Below are 20,266 nucleotides of genomic sequence, written 5' to 3' on the forward strand. Positions count from 1 at the left end.
TTGTACACAGGCTTACAGAATTGACCTTAGCTCTGGCATCAGGATTATAAGTACCGGTGGCCCAAAGTTTATTTAATTGTATTTGTTTTATTGCCCTAGTATTGGCATAATTCCTCTCAAAGTTTCGGCCTTCCACAAATGGCTTGACTGTCATAGTGTCTTAGAAATTTCACTGGAGGAGTTGAAACACAGTGCTTATGGATGCCACACATTCAAGATTAAAAGCCAACTTTAAAGACTATCATCCAATAAAATTATTCGAGCCCACATAACGTTGTTTTTCTTTATTGTTTTATGAAATTTAGTGTTGCGTTTGCCAGGTCGTAAACCAGATGTCTAAAATGTTGATTCCAGTCCAATCCTCTAGATGTCGCTGTTCAGTCTGCAACAAATAGCCTCTCTCTATATCAGGACTACGTCTTTTTAATTCACCAGCTGCATATTTTAACCACGTAAACACCAAGTTAACCACATGGATATTTTAAACTCACTTTTCTGATATTAAGAGATTACGTGTGCTCCCCTTCACCTGATTACCTGCTGCAGTCACGTGATAGCATCGTGGAAGTTTCCTTGCCGTAAAACAGGAAACGCTGTCGTACGGCAAAAGTGTTGTGTGACAGCAGCTAGCTATCAGTGACTGGTCAGCTAGCGAGCTTAGCTTGGTGTCCATCTGCCGTGGTTATATTTCAGTAACGAAGAGGATGTAACGGGTCGAGGTTTTACATTTGAAAACATAACATAAACTATTATCTGCTGGCCCGTTTTGAAAGTAGTGTGTTTCGTACGTGCGGCGAGCAGGACGTGGCGAGGTTAGCGCTGGTGTTCAGTCTGTGGGGACACCATTTTAAGACTGTCAATGTATTCAAGCCCCAAGGATATTCTGCTCCCGCTAGCGTAGTCGGCTAGCTAAATGATATTATCTGTACCGTGGATGGGTTCACCATAGAGCATACCCCCCTGGAAGATAAAGGTGACCAGTGCGCAGTGAACAGCATGGATACTGCCGAAGAAGGTAAATAACGAGCTTGGTTAGCTGCAAACTGCATCACTGACAGGGAGCCAAGCCTCACGTACTGCTCTGCGGGCCTGCTACCAATTAGCTCACCCGCTAACCACCATATTGTCAAGTTAACCAGCTATTATCTACAGGACAGACTTGAAAAAAAAAACAACATTTTATTACATTTGAGCTCATGTTTAAGTTTGTTATGACGCAGTATTCAACGGGGGAGCTGGGAAACTACCAGAAACCTAGAGTTATGGTGATGTAATTGTACTCCATGGCATGCTCATGGATAAGCCAAGTTTCTTACATAACTTAAATTTGCGGATTTGTATTATCTTGCAGCCAGCGTAGTGTTTTCACATGTTGTTCTTCCTATACATGCCTGTTTATTAATGCCTCCCCCCTTCTCTCCCTCTTTCTTTGTGTGTATTTCTTTTTCTGTCTCGTTTACTACTTTGTTTGGCTTCCACATTGGGTGCCCTCCTCACTTGCTTTCTGGATGTGCAGCGGATATTTGCCGTGTGTGCCGCTCGGAGGGGACCCCAGACAAACCCCTTTACCACCCCTGTGTCTGTACTGGCAGTATTAAATTCATCCACCAGGAGTGGTAAGTGTGTCAAGCTGTCCTGTCCCCAGTCATTGATGAGATCTTGTCACATCGTCCCCTCCCCTTCCCTTCACTTCACAGTGTCTGCAACCCACACTTGCAGCTTTTGTTCAGTGTGATTTGTGTAGAGAAGATGATAAGAGGTGATCTGGTCAGTTGCATGCATGTGTGAAACTGAAAGCGTGAAGGGAAGCTCTGCAACTGCTATAATTACAGCATTAGTGACATTACTGACAGTGACAGAGTTAAAGTCAATAAGAAGGGCAGTAGGCGTGGGATGATACACTCATCTCCTGATTGAATACGTCATGATACTTGGGTGTGGAGTCAATATTTAATGCTATTCTTTTTTTATAGTACGATTTATTGCCTATTATTTTTTGACCTTATTGTTTTGTCAATAATCCTCTAGTTTGTGGATGTAAAGTTTCATGAGGCTCTGATTATGTGAAAGATCACAGGTGGGTTATTTTATACAGTGATGTCAAGTTTCAAAAAGTCACTACAATGAAATGGCCGCTATGGGAGCTAACATCATCACACGTGAATCAAATGTGGCTCATTGGATCCACAAGAGTCTCAGTTTTCCAGCCAAACCCCCTTCACCAAAATTTAACTTTGGAGGGATGTTTTGCTGCTTTGCCTACAGCCTAGGATGACGTGCTTCATACCAATGGATTCCTTAGGTTGTATAGTTTCATATGATACCTCTAATTTAAATCATTTGTGTAAAAGAAAATAGTATATAAAAAAAAAAAGAATTGCAATATTTAAGTGAATCGTTTTTTTTCCCCTACCACTAAAAGGTAGGAATACTTCTTGTCAAAGTTGAACATGTAACTGTGCAAATATCTCAAAACCGAGGTGTTAGCCTAGATTCTTTATTCTTCTCAAAATATGCAAAACAGGTTCCTTTTCTAATGTGTCTCTGCATGCAGGTAATATAGTAGCCCAGGTAACTGCCTGAGGTGGGGTGTTTGTGTGCTGAGAACAATACCGGCCCCAGCCCAGCGGGTGGTTTTTGGACCGTGCTCTGTTCTCGTCTGTCCTGCGTGCGGCTGTCACCGGTGACAAGAGGGTCAGGTGGATAGAAAGCCCCAGGCAGAAGCAAAGGCCAGGCCTGGATTGTTCTGTGGCAATTGTTGAACTTCAGTCTGTAACCATATTACCAAGTTTAGAATAACAGTTTGTGGCCTGTATCTATTGTATCTGAATGGTAGAGATGTGCTGAGTCGTTGGCTACAGTTACACTTGTCCTGAAAATGGCTGTTTGCATCCACCGTGGCTGCATTTGTTCAAATCTGTGTCAGCTTTACTTAGCAACAGCAATGTGAACGAAATTTCATTACTGACAGATCCCTAACAGCTTTATTGCTTGGTCTATTTCTACCATTTTACTTAATTTCTATCATCTGTTTGTTTTTATTCACACCGGTTGCACAACATGTCCTGATGTAATCGGATCAGGGTTTTCACTGGTCATTGATTATCTGGAATATTCTTGAATTTATATTTTTTTGTAGGCAGGGGAGGCCAGGGAACTTGATATATTCTCTTGGGAAGCCATGAAATATCAAGGAATTTTACAAATGGTTTCTTGACAGTATCATACCAGGATGTATTTTTTCTGCAACATGTTTCACTCACACACATGTAGTAGATGATGGTGGGTTTTTTTCCCCTTGTATTTAATGCTAGGCTTCCACAGCAAGTCCATCTGTAGTACAGTAGACCCCGACTGTTCATCTGTTCACAACTTTTCTCAGCTGAAAAACATAAACAAACTACTTCACTTCATTCGCTTCACTCTGCCTTAGCTGTGGAACAATATGGAAAAGTCATGGAGACATACATCAGGGTTACCATGGGAACCCTGGATGATAGGCGTTCCATGCAGCCGCAGTATTTAGGTACAATCACACTGTTCTTGACCGCCCAGACGGTGTGTATTGGAATCAGCAAGCGGTAATCTCTCCCTTACATAACCCAGTTGTTAATCCCACAGTCTCGCCTATGTCACAACATGCCGGCTTTTTATGACATATGGTTATCATTATAGGTGACTGAAAAACCGATAGTAGATCAGATATGCTGACAGTCCCTTTTTACTCATTAATCAGATCATGAGCTCATCGCCCCAACTTCATGCGGTGTTTTACTATGAGTGGAATATGATAAGTGCCCACAGCCAGTGTCTGTCGAGGCCCTGGAGATGACATCAGAGCTGAGACAATGTCCTCATCACCCCATATCCTATTGCAGTAATCTAAGCAAAAGGTTACGTTAGGTCAGCAGCATACACACCTTTGTCTCAGCACCCAGCTGCGTCACAGCCAATGGCTTACATACGCAAAGCAGGAGTCATGTCTAATTATGAAGTGTGGCGGTGTTTATCCTTGTGATTAGAGCCCATTTAGGGGAGTAAAATGCCCAGAGCAATGAAATCCACAGAAAATTCAGACCACAGCTGAAATTTCAAACATGATGGATGCATACACACATTTTTCAGTTCAGTATGCAAAAGTTCTACCGTAGGTCTGAATTGCCAGCGAGAAGAACTGTATTTGTTTCCTTAAATATGCACATGCAAGATCACCAGCCTCATGGGTGTGATATGACTAATGTCTCTATGTGAGAAAACACCTGTTTCTCATGCCTGCTGTGTATTCAGTCCAAACACTGAAAAAATAGTATCTGCAACTCAGCATTCTTTTAGAAAAATGCCCCGCCAGCACATGTGTGAAGTTTTTGGAGTGTTATCTACTTTTCACCCTTTTCATGTTGTTTTGCAGCTTGGTCCAGTGGCTGAAGCATAGCAGGAAGGAGTATTGTGAATTATGCAAGCACAGATTTGCTTTCACACCAAGTAAGTACATGTGGCATTGATGGATCGACCACTTTAATATTAAACAGCCCAAGGTTTTTTCCTAAAAATGCAAATGTAATAGATGGGGCCACATGGGTCTGAGAGCCTTTTTTGTCAGTCACTTCTACATATGTTTTTTTGAGGCTCAGTACTTTCCTTTCTATGGCACCTGCTTTTTAGACCTTGATTCATGTCAGATAGCCCAAGCCACAGTTATAAAGACGTTAATTTCGAGAGGCTTGGAAGCACTGTTGGCCTGTAGTGCTTCAAGTGAATTGGTTTATTACTGATATTTGGACTCAACCCTAAAATATGGGCTTTAAAAATACGATACTTAATATTTACTTACTTCAAAAGTAATATCGAAACTATACTTTTAAGCAGTAGACTGGAGACTAGTAATAGACTCGTAGACAAGTAATTTGTTCCTCTGCTTTTTATATTACTTGTGTTTCATCTTCTGTTGCCTCTAAAAATTGTGTAGCTCAGTTACCTCTGCTCTTTGTGTCTGTTTGATCAGTGTGACCAAGCAGCTATAATGTCCAGAGTTTTTTTTTTTTTTCATGTGTTGCACAATAAATTCAGGGAAGTAGAAATCTGTTAACTTGGACAAAGTGAACTTTCATGCACTTCCTCATTTAAGCCAACTTAGTGTGAGACTGCATTGGCTCAATCTGATTGGGTAATGCAACTTCAGTCTAACATTTAGAGAGGATGTTACCAAACATTTCTGATTGTTAACGTAAATATCACTGCTTAAATTGAAGTAGTCATTATTTACACTATTCATAATTCAGAAAAGTTAGCATTGCAAGACTTTACTCTAAATCTGTCCCTGCTCTCCCTCCAGTCTACTCCCCAGACATGCCCTCCCGTCTGCCCATCCAGGACATCTGTGCAGGCCTGCTGACCAGTGTGGGCACGGCCATCCGCTACTGGTTCCATTACACACTGGTGGCCTTCGCATGGCTTGGGGTGGTTCCTCTCACTGCATGTGAGTAACAGACTCCAACTAGGACTTTTCACAACCTTGCAAGATCTCAGTGCTAGGACCACCTCCCACTGCACTCCACTGCATTACTCCTTTTGTAGAACGGTTGTCTCCATTGTTACAGATTTAAACTAAATCTTAAAGCTGTCTCTTGCTTTATTTTTTCCATGTCTCCTCTTCATGAACTGTTGCATTGGTAAAACAGGGCTGCCGTGAGCCATAGAAGTTCTGAAAAGTCACTGAATTCTTAAGTCTATTCCAGACAAAGTCAGCGACTGTAATCAATTCTTGGGACTTTCTCAGGCTCAGATAAAACAATCTTAATTTTTTTTTTATTGTGTTCCCAGGATGTGGGCTTGCCCCAAATGAACTTTAATAAGTTTTCTGAAATCTGATGTTTTTAAATTTTAGCCAAGGAAAAAACCTACTACACTTATTTGTATGGTATCTACAGGTTATGAAAATTCAACAGATGAGCCATGGAAATTCATGAAAAAGTCAGGGAATTTTGCATTTTACATAGGATAGAAATTCTGGTGAAAGCAGTAATGGTTCAGAGATTACATATCAATGTATCTGGTCAGTCTTTTTCATAGATTTAAGAGAAGATGGTCCAAATATATCGGCCTGTCACTGTAGGTCCTTATCCACTGTTGTGGCCCACTAGGTTTAAAGGAAGTGGCTTTCATGCTCACACACACTTCCACACCTTCAATGCATATTTCCGTGCTTTGCAGCTATGACATAAGGTAAATACATTAGCTCATGTTCACGGTTTTAAAGGATCAAGAGAATTAAGGCTTTAGTATCATTATATAACAGAAACATTGTGTGCTCTAAGATATGTAAATCCTCATCGGTACATAATGTAAAAAGCAGGCTAGGCCCATTAAGTGTTCACAAATCAAATGATTTGTTAAATAACCACAAATTGCTTGTATTTCATGTTTCCACAGCCCAGAGGGAGTGTTTTCGAAGGTTTAGACAGAGTGACTACATCTTTTTTGTCAGTTTGTACAATGACACCAATTCCTTTGTCACTCTCTGCCAGGTCGCATCTACAAGTGTCTGTTTACTGGCTCCGTGAGCTCACTTTTGACACTGCCATTGGACATGCTCTCTACGTGAGTGTGATAATGATGTTTTAATTTTTATTTTCCTACACTTAACACACTTAGAAGGGAAAAAAAATTAGCATGTCGAGTAATATCATTAATTTTCTGTAATTTCTTTGCACACCTGCTGTGAGGATGGTTTGTAGAAAATTTTAAAAACACATCACTTTCAGGACATTTTTGCTAGAGCATGATATTTTTTAAAAAAATTCTCATTGCTAATCATTTTTCATGAGCAAGAAGGCATAGGTATTGCCAAATCTGACACTGCATGCATGTGTGTGTGTGTGTGTGTGTGTGTGTGTTCCTGCAGAGAGAACCTGCTGGCAGATTGCCTGCAGGGCTGCTTCGTGGTCACCTGCACCCTGTGTGCATTTATCAGCCTGGTGTGGCTCAGAGAACAGATTGTCCATGGTGGCGCCCCCCAGTGGCTAGAGCAGCACCAGCCACCACCCCCCAACGCAGCGGGACAGCCCAATGAGGTACAGAACGGATTCACACACACAGCATACTGTTTTCCTTCGGGGATTTTGGCTCTGTGGCACCAAATTTCACACTGGAAAAGGTTTTTAAACATTTATGTGGCTTGGGAGGATTGAGACATTTATGTACAGGTTTGCTGTGTGTCAAGTCTTGGCTTTTGATACAAAGAAAGAGGAAAAATAGAGGTAAAGAGTTAATGCGATGAAAAGTGACAGTCTTGACAGTGGCTCATAAATATGGGTGCTTCAGCATCCTGGTAGCCAAAGTTATTCATGATTGTAATGGATTATTTAAATGTATTGGGGGCAGAAACACACACACACACACGCACACACAGCCCTGATGTGCAGTAACTCAGTCATTCACTCACACACTCACTCACACACACACACTCTGACACAGACCCACACATACACACAGAACATCCCTCATCCCAATACTTGTAAAGCCCTTTGAGACTGTAAACAAGCGATTAAGAGCTATAAATAAACTTGAACTTGCACTTGAACGTCAAAGCTATTTGTCTTGTCCCGTCACCCCCAGGCACAAGTGGCCGGCCAGGGAGCAGCAGATGAGCCCCCTGTGGCCCAGCCGGCCCCTGCCGATCCTCCAGCCCAGAACGAGGCAGAGCCCGAGCCACCCGATGTCCCCCCGGACCACGGCGATGACCCCGAGCTGGAAGAAGAGGAGGGGGCGGCCGCTGAAGACGCAGATGCCAACAATGGAGCACAAGGTTAGAGATTGTGAAAGGAAATGGTATTTAATCTTTAGACGTAGGCTACAACAATACAATAGCACTGTTCCTGCTGAGATAAATCATTACCACATCAGGGTAAATTTTGGTGTGTATAAAGGTTTGAGGTTCAGTGTATAGAAAGTTGACATCAGTAAATCACTGTCTCATTATTTTGACTTAAGGGAGAATGTTTTAGAGAAGGGTGGCAACTCCTTCCAGTTCCTAATTTGCTATATTGTTTTATGGCGCAGATATAAATAAATTAATCTAAATAAATCTGTTAAAGTTTCTGACACTGGCATTTGATGGAAAGAGTGAAAGGCTGATGGATTAAATCACTTCTAACATTTTTACCTTGAGTAGAGCAGCACACTAAAAAAAGCAACTTTTTTTTTTTTTTTTTTAACTAGTAGACCAAATGTTGTCTTAATTTTGCAGAACAGCAGCACTAACAGTAACATTGGGGTGAGACAGACACTACAAATCATCTTAACAATGGTCTCATTTGTTAGCAGTAATTATACCAAAGTATTACAATTAATTTGACTATGATGTATTGATGTTTACAGTGCTTACTATAGGACTTTTAAGGAATGGCTCTAATTTAAGTATTGTGTTAAAGTAAATAGACCATTTTTGCAGCAGGCTTGCAAATAATGCCTGATGATTAATTGTTTTTTGTTATTTACATTTTTCTGGCTGTGTTTCACAGTGGGCTGTTTTGCACTGCAGGCCTAGCCAGTGTTATTTTATGAAATTAAAACATCCCTGCTAGAATACTACACAACAATTAAAACATTTTTCCTTGTCTTGTCACCAAAATATTATTCTTTAAATGTAAGGTAAAATAAGTGTTCTCCCTGACAAACCACATCAACTGTGCCTTGAGAGTTTGATAATGCTGCTGTTGTTGGATAAGTGAAGGACAGCAGTGGGCTATAGTGCTGTGGTAAAATCTGAGAAGCAGGAATATTTAAATTGTATTTATTGTGACATTGCACTTAGCTCAGAAGCACCACTGTTAATCTTATCAACGTGAGTTATATTTCAGTGGAAGCCTGATGTTGTTGCTGCAGTGATTTTTGGAGTTAGCATGAGATCTGGCAGCACAGGAACCCAGCCAGGAGAGTTGATGCTGCAGATGTATTGATCTTTTAGGCTATTAAAAGCTGATTTTTGTCTCTGTAGATGACATGAACTGGAATGCTCTGGAATGGGACCGGGCAGCTGAGGAGCTCACCTGGGAACGGGTGAGTCTGCATCACATCACTGATCTCGAGCCTCCACACCACTTTCTCTCTCACACACAATCACACAGCGAGAGATGTGTATTATTATCCCTGTTATACATTTGTAATGTAAAATGCTTGTGACTTTTGTCTGTGCTGCACAGATGCTTGGCCTGGATGGTTCACTGGTGTTCTTGGTGAGTTTCTCCATAATTATCTGATTATTTTTTTGTTGTTTTATTGAAGTAAACACAGTTTGTCTTATTTTTTTCTTCATATGCCAGCAAGCTTTTTGAAGACTTGTGACATCTGAGCTTGCCAGTTGATGATTCATGTGTTTTTCTCCCCTAGGAGCATGTGTTTTGGGTCGTGTCTCTCAACACTCTCTTCATCCTGGTCTTTGGTGAGTAAACTGAACATCTTTAAAGAGGGATGCATATTTTAATATAAATATGTACCACTAGGTTCACCTGATCCTTATGTAATGACACTGTTCTAACTCTGTATAATGATATATAATAATGCCCCTCCTGCAGGTTGATTGTGTTTTTCTTTGAGTTTATGTTGCACAATGCAAAACATTTTTTCCATTTTTGTCTCCTACTCAGCATTCTGTCCCTACCACATTGGGCACTTCTCTGTTGTGGGGCTTGGCTTTGAGGAATATGTAAGAAACTGCTTTAATCATAATCACTTTAACTTTTGATTTTGGTTTGTAATATTATGTCTGTAAGCTGTGCTTTCATTTCTTGACTCCCTAACTGTCTCTCCTCTTCTTCAGGTGCAAGCCTCACATTTCGAGGGCCTCATCACAACCATTGTGGGCTACATACTGCTGGCCATGACGCTTATTCTCTGCCATGTATCCTTCCACCTGCCATCACCAGTGCCCTGCACATTGCTAACATGTAGAACTAAGTCAGATAATATTTGATATGTTGTGCAGCTGTCCGTGCCAGGAGTCTCACATGAATAAATTGTGTGTGCGCAGTGTTGATCCTTAATGGCTGTATCTTAGGGACTGGCTGCTCTGGTCAGGTTCCAGCGCTCGCGGCGTCTCCTGGGAGTCTGCTACATCGTTGTCAAGGTAACGCCTCTCAGTGCGTTTCTGCTTTGTGTGGTGTTCATGTAAGCACACTGACCTTGATGGAAAATTTAGACTGACCGCATTGAGGCTTTGATTTACCTGAGATTTCCAAAGTCTCCGCATTTTAAGTGATTGAGTTAATTTGCAGTCAGACGTAGAGGCAAAGACTAAAAAGACAATAAGTCAAAAAAAAGCTTTTATTTCTTTGTAGTGCAAGAAGATATAACCTCATGGATTATTTTTATTTTATTTTATTGCACTATTTTTACAAAGCTGGTCAGTGAAACAGCTACAGTGGTTGTCCTTTAATGAGACTCACAACACAGCTTAAATATTTTTTCTTTTTATTTAGTGTCACTCTTCTTGTGTACCAGATTTATCATCCACTAAGATTTGAGCATGCTTATATATAGCTATAATAAAAAAATAATTGTTTTGGTTAACTTTCTGTTGGGAGGGCTGTGCAGGAATCATGTTGGCTAGCAAAAAGACAATTAACCTTTGAAGAACTGTCACCTTATTAAGACACTGCTTGTATTTTAACTTTTCAAATTTGGATTTTAAGCCTCTGTGTAATTTCTTAGTGTGAATAAATTGTTGCTGAGACATTGCTCGTCCTTCATCACAGGTCTCTCTGCTGGTTGTCGTGGAGATCGGAGTTTTTCCACTGATCTGTGGCTGGTGGCTTGACATCTGCTCTTTAGTAAGACTCTCTTTTGCTCTCTTTTCTTTCTCTGGCTTTCAGTATTCAGTATTAATCTCTTGACTCCACTCTTAGAGCACTAGTTCTTGATACTTACTCATTAATTTTGACTAAAGCTTGGTTTGTCAAGGTTTGACTCAGGTTTTCATTGATGAGATTAACAGTGTGGTAACCTGAGGATACATAATGGAATTTCTTATCCGTTGAAATATTTCAAGAATTTATGGTCCAAAAGATAAATGCCTTAATATGCTTTGCAGTAGAGCTGGTAATAATATATGACTCTAGTTTGTGCTAAAGCCATTTTTTGGTCACAGTTTAACTATCGAAAGGTATCAAAAGCTAGTGAAAACCTCTGAATGTTATTTTCTAACAATTATATCTGATGTTCTTGCCCATTGAGAAAATCAGCTGAGTTTGGTCTGAGTTAGTTACAACAGCAGATGGCATAAACATATTGAGAGCACTCTAATTTACAGCTTTTCCAACTGTTGGTTCATCCAGCAGAGATGAGTATTCAATCAGTATTGTGTTAGAACCAGCACCGTATTTGAAGCGTTGGAACCGATGTCTTTATTGAAAAATTAACCAGTGTGGCCCTGTGTGGTGCGTCTGTTTGTCATGAAAACCATCTGGGACACCGGCAGTGTACAGACTGAAACCATCTTCCACTCGTCTTGCAGGAGATGTTTGATGCCTCACTGAAGGACAGAGAGCTGAGTTTTAAATCGGCACCTGGTACCACCATGTTCCTGCACTGGCTTGTGGGGATGGTCTATGTCTTCTACTTTGCCTCCTTCATCCTCCTCCTGAGAGAGGTAAAGACACAAACAGTAATACCAGCATGAGGGATGACCTTTGTTGTGTGTGATTTTTATTGTTAAACCTTTAATTGTGGTACTGAAGTCTCACTGGCCAAGTCACATTCAAAGCTGTTGTAAAACATCCTATAAACTCAGCTACAGATAGCTGTGTAACAGTTCATTTCATTACTGATAGGCATAGGAATTCATTTTGTGTAAGGACTGTTAAAAAACAGTATTGCTTGGGTGTCCAACAAGTAGCTACCAGTACCTCACCACCTGTTTCTGAGTAGCTTGTCAAAAGGTTTTCAAATTATGTACAAAATAAGAAAAAAAATTAGCCAGTCAGTGTGATCGCACTTTAGAATACCCTTCCCATTTCAGTCCAGTCCAGTCAAATACACATGCTGCTCCAGCATCAGCTCTCTTGTGGACTTAATGCAGTGAGAGTCATCTAACTAATGAGTGAATGCACTTATTACACACATGTGGACTCTAAAACAATGATGACCTTTAGATATGTGAAGTGAAGCAGTTTGGTATACTTTGCTGATTAGGTTAACTCTATGACTTTTTGTGAATTTTTTTTTTGTATATTTTCAAATATTATGTCATGCAAATCTGATACATTGGAAAATACATATCACATGCCTTTTTATGTGCAGTGTTTTTTATGCAAAATGTGGGCTGAGGTAACATTTGATACATGCAAGAATTAGCATCATTTAGCTGGTATGGATTTAAAGTTCATTGATGAGTGGTTTGATACGATATGTGAATAAATGTAAGTAATAGAAAACATGAGTAGCTCTTGGTTTCTTTAGTTTTTCAAACTAAACTGACGAAAATTGATTGGTCAGTGAGTTTAATGAACATTTTAGGATTTTAGGCTTTGGCCCTGACAACTTGAGGACTGCAAGTTTCTATTTTATATTCTATAATTGTAATACTGCAGCTCACTGATTCTCTCGCTGTTTGTCCATCAGGTGCTGAGGCCCGGAGTGCTGTGGTTTCTGCGAAACCTCAACGACCCTGATTTTAACCCGGTGCAGGAGATGATCCACCTGCCCATCTACAGACACCTGAGGCGGTTCATCCTGTCTGTGGTGGTGTTCGGCTCCATCGTGCTGCTCATGCTGTGGCTGCCCATCAGGCTGATTAAACTGCTGCTCCCCACCTTCCTGCCATACAACGTCATGCTGTACAGGTAACCAGCAGAGATTAAGGTCACTCACTGAGTGTGTCAGCTGTTTGAAAGCCTGCTAGACGCCTGCTCTCTGTCTCCTTGATGTGGTGATGATAATCACCATCTTTCACAATCACTTGGGTTTGAACACAATCAGTGTACAACCTACAATCTTTACCACATAACATGTCAAGACAATGGCTGAGCAAAAACAAAAGTGTGAAAAATAGACACTCAGTAGTTTGATTTTGTTGTTGGAAGTCAACATGGAACATCTCAGAAGTGACCGCTCCAGGTCACTCCATGTGTGAAGTCTATCATTTTGACCAGCTGCACAAGTACAGATTATATTTGGGTTTGTTTGGTCCATATATCCCTCATAGCTCTGGTAACATCAAGCCTTTCTGAACTGCTGCTGTAGCAGTTTTGTTCTTGGTGACTTTCTCCTTATCTCTCATTCACTATTCTCTGTGTCTTTCTGTCCTTATCCGGCCTACTTCATCTCTTTCTCATTTGACAGCTATCTTTCTGTCTCTGATTCTCTCACTTTCTCTCTCTATTTCAATGTGTCTCTCCATGACTGTCTTTCTCTGTCTCTCTCAGTCAGCGAGCCCTCTCTCATAACTGTTCCTCCCTCGTCACATAAGATGAGATGAAACTGTAATTATCCCTGTCAAGAAATTAGGCCGTTGCGGCCAAAAATAGTAACAGGATACAGCGAAGAAAATAGATTATAAATTACAACATCCCAAAAGACAGCTCTCTCTCAAAAACCTATGCAACTGATACTTTATGCAAGTGGGTGGATTACAGCATAAGGAGGATATGCAAAATAGCAGCATAATGTAGAGAGACCAAGAAAACCACACACATACATCTTGAGAAAAATATGTATGAGAATATACCAGAAATATAAAGTATGTGCAGTATAAGAGAAGTTGTGCATTGTCAAACAGTACACCTCACTTCTCCAAAAGTGAGGTGAGTCATTATAACTTAAGACTATGCTGCCCCCCTCTCCCTCTGAGCCAGTCTACCTCTGTGTCCCCCTCAGTGACGCCCCCGTCAGTGAGCTGTCTCTGGAGCTGTTATTACTTCAGGTGGTGCTGCCGGCGCTGTTGGAGCAGGGTCACACCCGCCAGTGGCTCAAAGGCTTGGTCAGGGCCTGGACTGTCAGCGCTGGATATTTACTGTAAGTTTTGCACCACAGTACTGTTTGAATTAGTGCTTGGAACAACTAGTCGACCGATTATTGATTGTAATTGATAATCAAACTTTTTACTTATTTACAAGTAAAAATGCCATACATTTGCTGTTTAAAAATCCACAAAGATGCTAAAATTTGCTCATTTTGCACTGTTCATATCATAAAGTTCATGGCTGCTGGTCAGATTAAGGAAGCAATTTGAAGACATCGCCTTGGACTCTGCTGACTTCATCTGACCATTCGTCATTATTTTTGACTGAATTATTAATCAGCCAATTAGAGAAATAATAGATTAATCAACAATGAAAGTAGTCATTAGTTGTGGCCATTTTTTCCATTTTGAGTGTAAATGGTGAAGAGCTTGAGTTTGTTCTTTAAAGGTTCAATATTGTGACTCCTGACTTTTCCTGATAAGTTTGCTTTCATCATGCGACTTTTCTAACTGATAATCTAATCATCCAAGATCTGTAACTGTAATCTCCTGAATGCGCTCCCTCCTCTCTGCCTGCACAGAGACCTCCACTCCTATCTTCTGGGAGAGCAGGAAGACAATGATGCCAACCAGCCTGTCAACAACAATAACAACAACCCTCCCCCAGGTCACCATAACAACAACAATAACCCCGCCCCGGCTGTAGGGGAGGGGCTGCATGCGGCCCACCAGGCCATCCTCCAGCAAGGGGGACCAGTGGGCTTCCAGCCGTACCACCGACCACTCCGCTTCCCTTTCAGGGTGAGTGAATCCTTGAGCAAAACCACAGATCCATCTCTGCACTGTCCCGGGGCTGCATGCTGTACAGTGCACAGTCCCTCCACCTGTTTTACACTTCCAGATATGTTTTGGATGCGCTTCATGAGCCAAGGGTTATGAAATGTGTGCAACACACAACCTTATAAATTTAAGGCGATTGCAAAACCATATCTGCAATCATGAGGTTTCCATGTGACTGTTAAGTTATAAATTTTACTTTGCTTAAGGCAACGCCCTTCTAATTTATGGTTACCCTGCCACCCATGGGGCATTGTTGGAGGCAGAAGGGTTACAGACAGTAAATATACTCTACAAGTGATCATATTTAGTGTGACGGTAAGCTTTCTTTTACTTGGTATTACACTTCACAATTGATTATAAAAGGCCATTTAAGGGCTTTTTTCCCATAAAATCTCTGATAAAAGCATTTTAGGACCACCTAGTGTTTATGATTTCCATCGCAGATAAATTTAGAAATGCGCCAACGCCCGACACCACTTCCTGGGTCATTGAAGTCATTGAAGCTTGCCCATAAAGGGCAAGCTTGCTTACATTACATTACAAACTTACACTCATACATACAGTTGTACTGCTCCCACTTTTGGATGGAGTGATATGCCTTTTTTTTTTTTAATGCTGATAACGATATTTGATATCTTCCCAGCCATAACAACCAACACCAAAACCAACACTGACATGTGTTTTTGTTGGAATCAGAATACAAATGCAGGTGAAAAAACGGTTCAGCTTTTCATACAGACCTCTCCTGAAGTGTTATGTGTTTTGTAAACAAAAGAACATGTCAGTTTTCCTTCTTTTGCTAATTTAATAGTAGTATTAATGATATAATCCTAGAAAAAAAAAGCTTACAAAACTGCCAAATTTCACAATGACCCAAAAATTGGCAGTAAAAATACAGCCTGATACAGATATTGCTTTTTATCACTTTGTTTTTTGTTCAAACAAGGTAAAAAGTAATCATTACATGGAGAAAAAAAAACAGTGCTCTTAACTAAAGTGTTTATTGTACAGCTGCAAGGAGATGAATCAAATTTCAGCAGCTAAAACTGAATACTCATGCTATTTGTCACAAAGTACTACCATAAGACATTCCTTCCTATTCAGTGATAGAACCCACCTTCCTCCTTTTTAACAGCCTTGGTTTCCCACCTGTGGCTCTAGCCTTATACAGTCCAGCAGGAGTTTCCTCAAAAATACATTGAAAAATACAAAGTGCACAAGTTTATTTAATGCTTGAAAGAACAGAACAGAAAGTTTAAATTAATTGTGAACATGCTTCGGTTCATATCTTCCGCACCATAACTCTTAACTAACCATCCCATTTTTCAAAACCCATTGCTCCTGTCTCCTGGAAATTGTTGAGTTCTTCCTATCCCTCTGAAATTATTTATAATGGCAACATCTCTTGTCTTCCCCTCTGCAGATTGTGCTGCTGATAGCGTTCATGTGCATCACTCTGCTGGTGGCCAGCCTGGTGTGCCTGACCTTGCCAGGTGAGATGTGGACACACACAACACAACCAGCAGCCTGTTTTTTTTTTCTGCTTTCTAGATCCACACCCACACTATAATTGAAGGGTATATGGTTCTATTTGTGTTTCTTTGTAGTTAAATGGTTTCTATTTTAAGCATTACCTCAGATAGAATGTGTAATTCTTCTCTGCCACTGGGTTCAAGGATCACCATGAAGTGTTTGAAATATTTTGTGCTCGCTCATATTAACAGTATGTTTTTGTGTGTGTTCCAGTGTTCACTGGGCGCTGGCTGATGTCCTTCTGGACAGGAAACTCCAAGATCCACGAGCTGTACACGGCAGCATGCGGCCTGTACGTCTGCTGGCTGTCTATCCGGGGAGTCACGGTGCTGCTGGCCTGGATGCCCCAGGGACGCACCGTCATCATGCTCAAAGTCCAGGAGTGGACACTCATGGTAGGTACCAGGGCAGGAAACTGATTTGTTTTGTTAAGTACAAAAATGGGGCAGTGGGATTGTAGTGAGTAGGAACACTAGTCTTGGAAAAAGAAGGCTCTTGATGCTCGACCCCTCTTGGCAGTAAGCATTCGCCATGCTGTACTGTCCCAGGGCAAAAGCTGAATCCCTACTTTATTACCTGCTGCTCTGTGGCTGACTGGGACTTCTGACCTCCCTGTGGAGGGGCTGAAAAGATAAATGTCTCTATCAGGAAGTAATCCCAAAAACAAATTCATTGACCACTGCTGTTACATACCCAGCCAGTAACTTTTTCTTCATCAACTGAGTAAGGCCTGCAAGAGGCTGTTTGACCCACAGATTGAGATAAACGGATTTTGGGGAGCAAATCTGGGAACATTTTTTATTTGCCAACAAAGGCTTAACAAAATCTGACAGACTTTACACACCCTCCTAAATGCTTGTGAAAGATGGCTGCATTCAGCTGCCTTTCATGAGCAGTTAACCACAACATGACATTGATCTAACATTGAAATATAAAATTTTAACAATTAGCTTTAACAAGTCTGAAGTCTGCAAACTGACGATCTGCCAGATCTTCAGGCTGAGGGGGTCCCAGGACATTTCCAGGGACAGCTTCAGCCGGACACAAAGCATCAGATCAAAAGACTGTCCCCCCTGAAAACAGAGAGAGAGACAGCTGCTATAGACGTGCTTACAGCCACATCCAGAATTTCCCAGCATCTGTCTGGCATTTATATTCCACCCAGCCTCTCCTCAGTTAGTCGGACCTTCCAGCTGTCTTTCATGGAGGAGCCAGTTCACTGGTATGAAGAAGGGACTGAATTCTAAGGACTACATATGTTCCCTTGATCACTTGTAGCCTCAGCCCAGTCATGTGCCAGGAGAAAGGAGATGTGTTTTTCAGTGTACCTTAGACACAATTCAGAGTCTTCCAGCCAAAGGCGTTGACTAACATCTGTGTGTGTGTGTGTGTGCGTGTGTGCGTGTGCGCGTGTGCGTGTGTGTGCGTGTGTGCGTGTGTGCGTGTGTGCGTGTGTGTGTGTGTGTGTGTGTGTGTGTGTACAGATCCTTAAGACCCTGGTAGTAGCTCTGCTGGTAGCTGGAGTCATCCCACTGCTACTGGGTTTGCTGTTTGAACTGGTTATTGTGGCACCACTCAGGGTACCACTGGACCAGACACCCCTCTTCTACCCCTGGCAGGTATGTCTGTCTTTCTCATTGTTGTACAGGCCCCTTTACACTGCTTGCCTGTTTTCTTGAGTCATCATGTTTTCTACCGGGATGTTGAAAAACATGCGTAGGTGTTGTGTATTATGTAGGTCCTCTTGTGTTTCACTCACCTGTTTAACTTTTGTCCACAGGACTGGGCTCTTGGAGTGCTCCATGCCAAAATTATTGCTGCCATCACTCTCATGGGCCCTCAGTGGTGGCTGAAGACTGTCATTGAGCAGGTAGGTTTTTGTATGTGTGTTAGTTAGTAACAGTAGAGCTTTGTGTGCTGTTTAGCCTTATGATGCTGTGTAATCCAGCAACTGTTCTTTTGAGACATTTCTATGAATAGGAACTTGTTCATAGCCTGGTGGTCAGCTAAGAGTCTTAATACATGAAGAATTTCTTGACAACAGAAAGGTTTGGTCCATACTTTATATCTAATATCTATTTTTTAGTACTTTGTGCATATGTGTATATATAGGGCAGCAGGTTAGTCCAGTGGCCCTAACCCTAACCCTAACCTTCCCTACGGAGGTGAATAAATTAGCCTTATAATAAAGTCTAAAATTCCTCCACAGGTTTATGCAAATGGCATCCGCAACATTGATCTCCAGTTCATCATCCGCAAGCTCGCAGCTCCTGTCATCTCAGTCCTGCTGCTATCGTTGTGTGTGCCATACGTCATCGCCGCAGGGGTGGTGCCAGCCGTAGGTGAGTGTCTGGCGCGTGAACACTCATCTCTGTCAGCTGGTGGGATTGTTTGTGGGATCCATTTGTCGTTTTCTGTGTCCCTGTAGTTTCTGACTTTAACTGCCCTTTTTAAGATCAATGATCTGAGGTCAAACCAGCAGCACCCCTGTTTAGGTAGACAAAAAACAACTATAAAAAGCATTTCATAAAGTTAAATATAGAAGCTCCAAAATTGAAGCGATGTGGAGGACAGGAAACAAACAATGGGATTTGGGACAATCCTGTTTTAATCCACTTAAAGCACTTAAAACAAACAAAGTTTCCATCAGATTAATCTTCTGCATCTGCTTGAAACTGCTTTGTTCTTCTTGGTGTGTGTGTGTGTGTGTGTGCGCACGCTGTCTGACCTCTTCAACTTGTATAATTTATGAAGCAGCATGTCACGTTATGGAGTTGTTCCCAGGTGGTGGAGATAGTTTCCCTCTGATCTCACAGGGCTGCCCACAGCGACTACATTTTCAGAAAACAGTATTTAACTGAATGAAACACATTCCCTCCACAGGAGTGACCCCCGAAATGGAAATTCTGATGCAGAGGAGAATCTACCCGTTCCTCCTGATGGTGGTCTCTCTTATTGGCATCCTGTCCTTCCAGATCCGACAGTTTAAACGCCTTTACGAACACATCAAGAATGACAAGTAAGCTTCCTTTCATGGAGAACTAGTCAAGCCATCAAAAGTGTAGAAGTGAAGAAGCGTTTCTCTTTTGTGCTGTGATTTGAGTTTTTTCGTGTAACATTTGCAGTCACTAATTAAAACAGACATACAGTTGGAGCTTTTTACTTAACAGAGAACAAACAAGGGGAGTAATTACTGTGCATCACGTTATTAAATTGCAGTATCAGAGCTTTGCTGAACATTAGGACTCAGTGTTGTTGTTCTGATATAGTTGGAGCTCTCTTTGGACTCCAGTTTCACAATTTACCCTGGATGAATCCTATTCCAACTGCCATTTTTCTCCTTTCTTATCTTGCAGATACCTGGTTGGTCAGAGGCTTGTCAATTATGAGCGCAAATCTGGGAGAACGAGTTCAGTCCCACCCTCCAACCCTGTCGCAGAGTAGTTTTTTGTGAGAAGTCACCGCATTTTGCACCTGTAATCCACGTCTACACCCTATCCCACCCTACCCTCTCCCTTTCTGAATTTCAAATCAGCCCTTGGACCACAATCCTTCTGTATCTCCTGTGGATCTTGGTGGATTTGATGGATGTCATTCAATTTGCTGAATGCCCGCTCACACCCTAAAAAAGGCTAGATGGGGAAAATGGATGAGAATTACTAGACAACGAAGAAATCCCCTGAGACTGAAGCAGTAGGCAGGAGAGGGAAGGTTAAAGGTTTGATTTGAAACTCACGGTCTGTATTGTTGTTCATGCCTTGCTTTGTAAAGTGCTGCCTGAGAATTGTACATGTGTAAATACTTTGAACGCAGACTTTGTTGTCTTAAAGAAAAAAAAAAGACATGAATTAATGCAATGACCATTGTACATCTTAAAAGTGTATGTATATTAATTTATTAAATCAAACTGACAATTTACCTTTATTGCATTTGCTTTGT

At 41.3% G+C, this 20,266-nt stretch overlaps 1 protein-coding gene across 1 annotated transcript; it reads left to right on the forward strand.

Annotated features, from left to right (window-relative positions):
* The first annotated feature begins 597 nt into the window (after positions 1–597).
* LOC115378573 (E3 ubiquitin-protein ligase MARCH6) lies at positions 598–20,245 on the forward strand. Its single transcript, XM_030078848.1, has 25 exons — positions 598–1,015; positions 1,517–1,616; positions 4,409–4,482; positions 5,333–5,476; positions 6,525–6,597; positions 6,902–7,070; positions 7,615–7,804; positions 8,996–9,057; positions 9,201–9,233; positions 9,388–9,439; positions 9,645–9,703; positions 9,818–9,898; positions 10,055–10,123; positions 10,752–10,826; positions 11,510–11,644; positions 12,616–12,836; positions 13,870–14,007; positions 14,536–14,755; positions 16,218–16,287; positions 16,541–16,722; positions 17,812–17,946; positions 18,108–18,197; positions 18,537–18,669; positions 19,211–19,346; positions 19,684–20,245. The coding sequence occupies exons 1-25, from the start codon at positions 997–999 to the stop codon at positions 19,769–19,771; spliced, it is 2,748 nt and encodes a 915-aa protein (XP_029934708.1). The 5' UTR covers positions 598–996; the 3' UTR covers positions 19,772–20,245.
* The last annotated feature ends 21 nt before the right edge of the window (positions 20,246–20,266 follow it).

This window comes from Myripristis murdjan, chromosome 20, assembly GCF_902150065.1.
Source record: "Myripristis murdjan chromosome 20, fMyrMur1.1, whole genome shotgun sequence".
NCBI lineage: Eukaryota > Metazoa > Chordata > Actinopteri > Holocentriformes > Holocentridae > Myripristis > Myripristis murdjan.

Coding starts and splice junctions, on each gene's coding strand:
- LOC115378573 (XM_030078848.1), top strand. Junction 4,483..5,332: donor CAGATTTGCTTTCACACCAA/GTAAGTACATGT, acceptor CTCTCCCTCCAG/TCTACTCCCCAGACATGCCC. Junction 19,347..19,683: donor GAACACATCAAGAATGACAA/GTAAGCTTCCTT, acceptor CTTATCTTGCAG/ATACCTGGTTGGTCAGAGGC.